This window comes from Gasterosteus aculeatus, chromosome X, assembly GCF_964276395.1.
Source record: "Gasterosteus aculeatus chromosome X, fGasAcu3.hap1.1, whole genome shotgun sequence".
NCBI classification, from domain to species: domain Eukaryota; kingdom Metazoa; phylum Chordata; class Actinopteri; order Perciformes; family Gasterosteidae; genus Gasterosteus; species Gasterosteus aculeatus.
Window position 1 is genome coordinate 18,098,020 of NC_135698.1, and position 9,231 is coordinate 18,107,250.

General features: G+C 44.9%; 1 protein-coding gene across 10 annotated transcripts; it reads right to left on the reverse strand.

Annotated features, from left to right (window-relative positions):
• Window positions 1-481: 481 nt before the first annotated feature.
• On the reverse strand, window positions 482-6,022 carry LOC120809718 (calcitonin gene-related peptide 1). Of its 10 annotated transcripts, none has more exons than XM_040163734.2 (5): window positions 5,867-6,009; window positions 4,793-4,889; window positions 3,724-3,858; window positions 1,842-2,030; window positions 482-1,550 (listed from the first exon to the last, which is right to left on the reverse strand). In XM_040163734.2, exons 2-4 carry the CDS (start codon window positions 4,876-4,878, stop codon window positions 1,868-1,870), a joined length of 384 nt encoding a protein of 127 aa, XP_040019668.1. In that variant the 5' UTR covers window positions 4,879-4,889; window positions 5,867-6,009; the 3' UTR covers window positions 482-1,550; window positions 1,842-1,867. The 10 variants fall into 10 exon arrangements, with proteins under 10 accessions (XP_040019668.1, XP_040019669.1, XP_077939377.1 ...); XM_040163735.2 differs by having other exon boundaries at window positions 901-1,550; window positions 1,842-2,027; window positions 5,867-6,022; XM_078083251.1 differs by lacking the exon at window positions 5,867-6,009 and adding an exon at window positions 5,005-5,227 and having other exon boundaries at window positions 901-1,550; window positions 1,842-2,027.
• Window positions 6,023-9,231: the final 3,209 nt, after the last annotated feature.

Here is a 9,231-nt window from a genome sequence, read left to right on the forward strand (position 1 = left end):
AATGACTTTTCTTGTTTTTGATTTGTAATTTTTTCAGTGACCTTTAATCTAAATAATCTAAAAGTAATTAAAGAAAAAACAATTTCCCAATCAAGGATTTTTGTCATTTTTGCTAAAACCAAGATATTTTGTGTTTCAGCTGCAGCAGAATGATTAATCTTCAATTTTGTCTGTCAGAATTTGAAATACGGTACCACATCTTCAGGGGCTAACACCACAAAGGCCAGGACTCATTTCCATGATGGTTCCTTTCTTTCATCCTGGTCTAAACTCGATGGAGAGAGGAGCTCATCCCAACACCACAATGTGCCATTTTTATTAAGCCAGATATTGGCCACTCCCACTTTCCTTTAGAATATCTTGAGTGTGAATAAACACACCAAGAGGACCAGGAGGCCGGTGCAGACTCGTTTCTGACTTGAGTCAGAAGAATGAAGGTGTTGCGCTTACCTGCAACGGGGCTAAAGAAGAACAAGTCTGATTGCAGGTTTGGCTGCCTTTTATTTAGCAATGACCCATGCAGTTTACTTTATTGTATTGTATCATCATGTATTTCAACATATCCATGCCGCTGTGTCAGTCATAAAATACTCCCAAAAAAACGTGTGTGTGACTGTCGCTGCATAAAAATGACCCAAACTGTCCAAAATATGAGTGTGGAATTCAGTGTCTTTTGGTATCGTTTGCCAAAAGTTGTATGCTGAAAAGCGTGTTTATGTTTCTGGAAAATAAATTGATATCTATGTGAGGTTCACAAATCATTTCAAATGTATAGACATGGTTAATCAATATTGCAGTACAATTGATGTACAAATATAAGCTGATCATCCTTCAACCTCTTCTCTACTCCTGAATGCTTAAAAACCTTTGAAGAACAACACAAGTACCCCAAACCCGAGTGTATCTAAAATACATTTTAATCTTGCTGAAATTTGTTTTTTTTTTCACAATATTGTTCACAATATTAATCTGTCTTCGTTCTCTTCCGTCCTCGCTCGGCTCTTCATTATCATCTCGAAACAGAACTGTACAATCATGTTCGTGTAAATTGTTCTACATCAAGGCACAAGACAACAGCCGTCGTAGGGGGTTTTGGAAGGGGGGTGGTAGGCTGATCTATAATGGCATCCCACTGGCACATATGGGGGGAGGGAATTATGGCGGATGTGTATATAATATGGATCTCAAAATGGGGACTAGAAGAAATGTGCTCTAACGATGTGAAAGGTGGAAAAGAAAAAAGATGATAACCACTGCAGCTTTCATTTTATTTTACAATCATACGCATGTATAAAAAAGAGGAACCATTAGGATGTTTTTGTTGTTGTTGATTTGTTCATGTACATAAACTAAAGTGCTTTTTTTTTTTTTTTCTCTTATTTGCCAAAAGCAAAATGTTTCACTAACAGGATGGAAGTGGGGACGAGAAGTCCTCTTTTCCCGTAAGAACGTGAGGGCGTGGATAAAGGGCCAGTTCAGAGTTTATTTTCTGCTTGATTTTGTTTTAGTTGATTTTTGTTCTCAGTTTTTTTCTTGTCGGGTTTCAACCTCTGAAAGAAAGGGGGAAAAAAAGGGAATTAGATGTAAATTTGAGGCGTTTTAAAGGAGAAAAACAAATCATTACTGGATGAGTCCAAAATGATCCAAATCCATTTGCGATAAATTACATATAAATTGTCAAAAATCAATACATGGGTTATCACCTTCATTTGAATAATTCTCTTCCAATTTATTTGGTAGCAAACACTTTCATTGCAACTTTTTGCCCAAAAATTTCATATCAAAAAAACAAATCAAAGAAGAAAAAGGAATAAACCAGAAGAAGAATAAATTGTATTTACCGTGTCCCTGAAGGTTTTGAAGGAGCTCACATCTGGATGCTTCTCCTCCGCCTGCCAAAGGCCTTGGCGCCAACGTTGGTGGGGACAAAGTTGCTGTTGCCCATTCCCCCCGACCGGCTCAGGAAGTCAGCCAGGCGGTGGGTCACGCAGGTCGCCGTGTTGCACGCTCGCTTCTGTGCTGTAACGCTGCTTCAGGAGAGCAAACGAGGGGTTAACGCCATCCTCCATCAGCACCACACCAACACAGAGAGGCTGCACACACAGTATATCTGCGCACAGCTCTTTTTTTTTTTTTATCAAAGTCACAGCACTGGAAAAAAGACAGGACGTACATGTAAAAAATGTAATCGCGTAATTTGACATTTTTCTTACCTTCAGATTCGACGAGAGATAATTTCAAGGGCGCTTTAAAATCTTATTTAGGTCGATATTTACCAACATTCACTCAGGTTAATAAAGTAGCCCTAAGAATGAAAATGAGCTCAGGCTTCCTGGTAGAAAAATACGTTTATTGAACAAGAAACATGGTGTCGCATGAGTGGATCATTTATTAATCGCTTGGATTAAGTGATCTCTCCCAACTGTTGAGTTTCAGGGGCTTTGAAATGTCATCAATTGACTCCACGCACAGCACACACAGGTAGATGTCTGAACTGGCTCTGAATAACATAAAAAAGGTCTGATTGTCTGGAATTCATTTGGGACGAATTATTCTCTGCCAAAAAAAAAAAAAAAAAAGGAGGGAGGAGTTAAGAACTTAAAGATTTGGTTGCCGTTAAAGGTCAAATTCTTTTCATGTCAATCAAGCAGGTAAAGTCGACATGCACTTGTCAATCCGAAAAACAATAAGGAAGAAACTGGGGATGGGGTGAGGAGGATGAGGAGGAAGAGATGCAGTAAAGGTAGAAGAGGAAGGGCTTAGATGCTGTCAAACGTCTCGCCGTAGCTTGCATAGCTGTCGCTCTCAGGCGCACTGCGCTTCTTGCCGGGCGTTCCGGCTCCCACGTTCGTGCGGGGGAACGTCTGCAACTTGTGCAGCTCCTGAGACAGTTTGCCCAGCACACAGGTGCTGAGGTTGGAGCACCGCTTGGTTATGGGCCTGTCCATGCTGTCGGGGGAGGAGGAGGGAGGGGGGGGGGGGGGGGGGAGGACACACACACAAGAACACATGCAGAGAGAAACAGGCTCATGGGCATGGCAAAAGAAACATGCGGGCAACACTTTCTTCATCATGTCTGTCTTTTCCTTCCAACTACGCACACGTGCATTTCTTTCTTCATGCCATTGCAGGTATAAGTAGAAATAAAAGGCATCCACCTCCCCGTAGCATCATGCTCCCCACCCTTCTACACCATCATCTATCCCCTCATGCGCCAAAACCTCCATCCCCCACTCCCCCACCCCCGTACCCAAGTCACTCCCCTCGTGTCACATCTTTTACACCCACAGAACAAACAGAAACCAGTCGCTCCCCACTGTCATGCAACTCCACTTAATTGACACCGTGCACACTTATCCGTTCCGTTAGGCAGACACTGTTCACATGCCCGGCGGGCAGGCTGGAAATACTCGTACGCTCAAACAAACTCAAATCAAACTCATCCATGCAGGAGCTGGGCGATGACAGAGAATAAGGGGTTTTCTTTTTTGTGCGTTTGTCTAGGAGTAGTTTGGGGGGGGTTTTGTCTCCTGGTACATACCTCTACGCCTGATTGAACCCACGTGGGCCGCTAAAAAGACGCATCTTCAGTGGTGTTACAGTGAAACCAGAATAGATGATCACTCTCCATTAAGTCAAGCCTTTCAGTAGCAGGGAGGAAACGTGTATACGGATTTTCTGACGGCGTCGAGTGACAGAGAGGCTCGTTCGTCGTCTGCGTACCTGTTTCCTTCGGTCGCCTGCTGCTCCAGCTCCTCCGCCGTCATCTGCACAAACTCCTTGACGATGGCGTTGAGTAACCTTCGCGCCTCGTAGTCCGTGAGCGTGACTCGGTCTGACATGGACTCCAAAACCGGTCTGAGGCGAAAAAGCAGTGAGTGGGGTTGTGGAGAGGAGAGGAGGAGGGGGGGGGGGGGGTGGAGAAAGGAAAGGCAGTTAGATTAAGCCATTACATCTTTTTGCAGGAATTATCACCTGCAGTTAAAGGGAGTGGCTGTCAGTGGGGGGGGGTGTTAGGGCGGGGCAGGGCGGCGGTGGAGGGGCTGGATGGATAGGAAGGGTCAGGTTGGGCTGAGGGAGGCGCGGGGTGGGGTGGGGCGGGGGGGGGGGGGGGTTTGGACGTCACCAACTCTAAAAGAGATGACGTGAGTTGGAGGGCCCTCGGCCAAGGCGGGGAAACAATCTGCGGAAAGTGCCCCATCTGAGGGAGGGACTGATGTGCAACCAGCATTAGATTTATTACTAAATCGATGGCTTCATGGGAACAATGTGGGGAGGGGCTCGAGTGGGGTTTCGTTTAAATAGGTACATCTATATACATTTATCTCAAACCTGAAGAGGAAGACTTTTTTATCGAACATTTTGCAGTTGCAATACTTTAAATATGGATTGGAAACAAAATTCTCATAGAATTATGTGGTTAAAGAGATCTCTTACATTTTGCCGACACAATAACTCAACTACGGTCCATATTTAATCCTGCTCATGCCATGTCCCAAAATGCACCAGTTATAAATTATTATAAATATCCGGAATAGGGATATTCTAAGTTAGTGTGCATTCCCATTATCACATTACATTTTCTTTGTTTGTATCTTTTTACCTTCATCTATCCCATTTCTTCATATTTTTAAAGCACTTAAATGTTTTAAAGACAGACAACATTTTTTTAAAGCTTTTAACCCTTCCCACTGATTGCTTGTGATTACAGAAATGTGGAACCTTTTCTACTTTCCCCCCACATACTTCGGCTGAGAGTGTGCAAAGTGTGTGCGAATGTTGAGCGTCTCACCTGGCAGGCGCGGCTTGTGAGCAGTACATCTGGCAAATGACCAGGGCGTAGGCAACGAGGAAAGCAGAGATCTTCAACATCACCATGGTCCCCTACACTGCAAGAAAGACAGCCCCCACACACACACACACACACACACACACACCAGAACCATCAGCTCCCACTGCTGCCAGTTTGCAGGTCACCTGAAAATCAACCACTAGAAAATACACCTGCCGACCCTCTGGCGGGAAGCAGGTGCAACACGAAAAAGCTCCACCCTTTCCGCATCTCGGCTTCTCGAAATTTGTCTGTCTCCGGCTGCAGGTCCTCGCTCTTACTTCCACACAACACCCCTTCAAATATCAGCCACATACCACCCCCACCCCCCCTCTCCTCAGCCTACTCTTCTTCTGCAGAACACACTGTGTTCCTCCAAAGCATCCAGTCCAGAGCTCAGGACAAGTAGTTCTCTCAAGTCCTACGCTGCCCATCCTGGAGAGTGACACCCTGCGGGGGGGGGGGGGGGGGGGGTTAGCTGGGGGCCCTCGTCTGTGCAGGACATGGAGCACTGGCTAGTGCTGGAAGAGGAGGGGTGAAAAGAGAAGAGAGGGGTAGGTGCTGGGGCGGGGGGGGGGGATCCAAGCCTGCCAACTCCCTAAGGGACCAGTGCATTAGTGTAATGAGCCTCCAGTCCTCTCTCTCTCACACACACACACACTTTCTCTCACACACTCACTCTTTCTCAAACACACACACACACACACAGACAGAAACCTTGTTCCTCCTGTCCATCTCTTCTTTACTCTTTCACTTGCTGTTCTTTTACTTTGGTCCCTTCGTTTATTGGCTTTCCCCACATTTCTCTCCTGTTTTCGGTCTCCGGCCTTCAAGTAGTAGACTGGACCCCTTTTGCGAAATGGGTGGCGCTGCAGCCGGTGACCCCCCGTGACCACGCTCCAATCCCATTACCGACACCCCCACGTCACGGCGGTCCAACGGCTCTGTGTCCGTCTCCCCTCTCATCGCCACACACAAACACAAACAGCTCATCAAGTACATTTTGTTGCCCCAACATTACAAGTCAACACTTACCTTCAGTGGTAATCACCCGGCAAAAAAATAAATAAATATATATCACTATGTATCGCTATGAAAAACACAATAAGTTGACTTTCTCTCAACTTGCAGAACAACTCTTGATTCTGTTGCATGCAGCCCAAACGCAGCAGCCTATATATCCCACCACTTGGATTTGTGCATCGACTGTGTAGGTGTTTAATTATCCGCCGCCAGCCAATGGGGTCGCTCTGATGGCACGGCGGGCCAATGGGACGCTTCCCACCAATCCTGGCTCACGAATAAGGGATACGGCTTTGCGCTGACGTCATTCCCCAGTCAGTAAGTGCTCCATTCACAAAACCCTTCAATCGTTTGGACCATTCGCTATCCCCAATTTGCATTGATGTCATTAATTAAATAGGAGGCAAAGAAAGCTGGGGTGTCCGTGGAGAAGCACCACTGGCAATAAATATTTTAAGAACCTTCCAAAAATGTTACATTGCACGCTATAGCTCAAATGCCAAATCAATAACCCCCCCCCCCCCTGCGCCCCCCCGCCCCCCCAGCTAAGCACTTGCAGGCGGGGCCATCTGCTGGGGAGGGACGTACACTACACAGTGACGCACTCGTGGCCTCTTCATTCATAACGCCGTTTGGAGAGCACCAACTCCAGCTGCACACCCACTGTGTTCTTCAGCTCAGTAGGGACACACAACAAACTCAAAGCATCATCTCCTACTTTCAAACTACGAGGCTTTGTTGCAACTTTCGTCCTCTCTAACTTATGTTGTGTGTCAGCGCGATTGACCCGTGTCTCAGCAGCTTCCGTGAGTATGACAACCTCCTTCCCCTCCTACGACGAAGCATCAAACCACATTGAGTTAATAAAGCGATACCACACTGGGTCCAGTAATGATCACTGCCCACTCCCACACACTGAGTAAACGAGTTGTCCTCGGCAAACACCAATCGATGACAGCCTCCGACAAGAGCCGTATCTCAAAACCAATTACACATCTGTTTGTCGTGCAGCAACATCTCAATTCCCTTCCTTTTCATTAGAGTGCAGGGCAGCACGCGTGTGTATGCGTGTGTGTGTGTGTGTGTTTGTCTGTGTCTGAGTGCTCTCACGATCTCTGCACGCTGGACTAAAGTGAACGGCCGTACAGTAGGTGTGTGCGTCAGTGTGTGTTCTGGATTACATGAAAGAAGGGGAGGGGTTGCCTCTCCTCGTCTGCGTCATAGAGGAACCCCATTAGACGGGATGAGCCTTTTAGTGCTATTGAGCCACAAGGCTCAGCCATGTCAGACACTAAATCACTGCTGAAGAGACAGCTGCCGGGTCTGGAGCCACATCCACGGACCCACACATACTTTCTACCTGCACGTCCAACGTGCATCCAACTTATTGCATAGCGTCGGACATATTGTACCAGGAGACCACTTCATTTCAATTACTCCCTGTTTCCTGCGCTGCACCAATGACTCATGGCAGACTATGAATAAGTCTTGAGTGTCAATACTTTTACTATGTTGCCGTGTTCTTTTCAAACAGTACGTCCGTCCATCCAGGGAGAGGAGTTCCTGCTCGGTTGATCTTCTTGGGCGTTGTCATTTTTTCCACGTTTTTCCTTATCCGAATCAAGGGCCGCTTGGTTTTGTCCATGCTGCGAGAGTGACTTCACACCATTAGAAACACCCCATTAATAATAATAATAACACATTTTATTTATTTAGCGCTGGTTATATGAAAGTCTAATAGAAAATGACTACTTCTCACTTGATTTATTGATTTATTGATTAACACATGTTAAACCACTATTCCCTCGTGACTAACCGACTTGTGTATTTACCGACTTACTACCCTAACAACGTATAGTCATCTTCTTACGTCTCATATAGGCAGACCCATTGGTCTCATTTATTAGGAACTTTCTTAAGGCTTCTAAAAAACAAAAGGGAATACAACTATCAAGTGTAAATTTGGTTAACTTTTAACTTCAACTGAAGGTGTGCAGCATAATCTGCTATCGGTGATTGTTGGAACAACACTTTTAAAATCAATTGGACAAACTGTGCGTGGTGCGGATGTTTCATGGTTAGAGAAATAATCTTTCTTGATGCCTCAGTTAACACCAGACAGTGTGTATCGCCTTTGAGCACGTCTCCTGTGTGTGTCCGTGGGTCTGTACATTGTGTTCCCGCGTCTGGGTCTCCATTCTGTAGGTCTATGCTCAGGGACGTATGTGCTCATGTTTTCCTCAAAGGGGGTTTGGGTCATCTTCTCCCCAGGGAGCTGCACAAGCTGGCAAACCTCCAAAGAAGTTTTCTCTCAGTTTCTGAAGAAACATTTGAGCGTGGAGTCGATACGGTAACCTTTGAAGCCGGGTGTTCCCAAGCCGAGACCAACCTGCCCACCCGTGAGTTATTACTGGCGATACATCCGCATAAGACCTTGAACCCTCAGGAACTTAACCGATGGGACAGAATTAAACCCTCACGCCACGAAGTCTGTGAGTGGTCAATAGTGCAGATTGCAGATTGGAAAAAGTGAAAAAATATTACGTCGAAAAATGTCATTGAAATTCTTTTTTGAAAAAAGTCAGAATATGCGAGGTCAAAAAATAGCAGGGAAAAAAGCAAAAAAATATTAGGTCGAAAATATCTTGAGAAAAGAAAAGTAATCAAGGATCAAATAATAAAGAAAATGTTTTTAAAAACGTCGAGAGTAGAAAAATGTTGTGGAAAAAAGAGTATTTTTTTTTTTTAAACAGTCTGCATAATGATTTGGCTCTGGTTCTCTGGATTCTTCCTGATAAACTAAAATCAGGAGCTCTGCCACACATGTACTAAACTGAACTACAATTTTGACATACATACTTTCATGCCAAACCAATGATTTCCCTTAACTACTATTATGTCAGGAGGAAATATTATAGCTTATTTTTCACACCATAAAAAAACATTATGCTTAAAATATAATGCAGTACTACTCTACAAATCCACCCATTAAAAGTGTCTCCACGTAGATTAACTAGGACATTAAAATAGTCTTACATATATTGCTTAAGGATGGGACACTCCTTTTTAAAAGGAGTAGTAAGGTTCAATACTCCTTTCATGCAATAAAGCCGCAGTGCAGGTTGTGTTTGCAGAAGATGCACGACTGTGTCTCTCAGCTGACGTCCGCCGTTGTGGATCCGTCCTCCTACACAAAACAAATGAGAGCAAACCCTATTATACTGAATCCCCAGTGGATACGCGTCGTTTCACTTTCGATAACTCGTAAAGCGAATGATTTCAAAGCAAGCTAATGAGCGTGTTTGTGGTTTAAGAAAAAGAAACAACATTTTGAAACCTATGGGTTCGATAGCTGAAGTGACGCCCACAGATAAATG

Bases quoted from the DNA above. Each gene is read 5' to 3' on its own strand.
- LOC120809718 (XM_040163729.2), bottom strand. From the start codon at position 4,878: ATGGTGATGTTGAAGATCTCTGCTTTCCTCGTTGCCTACGCCCTGGTC. The intron at 3,859-4,792 runs GTGAGACGCTCA...TTTTCGCCTCAG, and splicing joins TCACAAGCCGCGCCTGCCAG to ACCGGTTTTGGAGTCCATGT. The intron at 2,950-3,723 runs GTACGCAGACGA...CTCCCCCGACAG, and splicing joins CAGGCGACCGAAGGAAACAG to CATGGACAGGCCCATAACCA.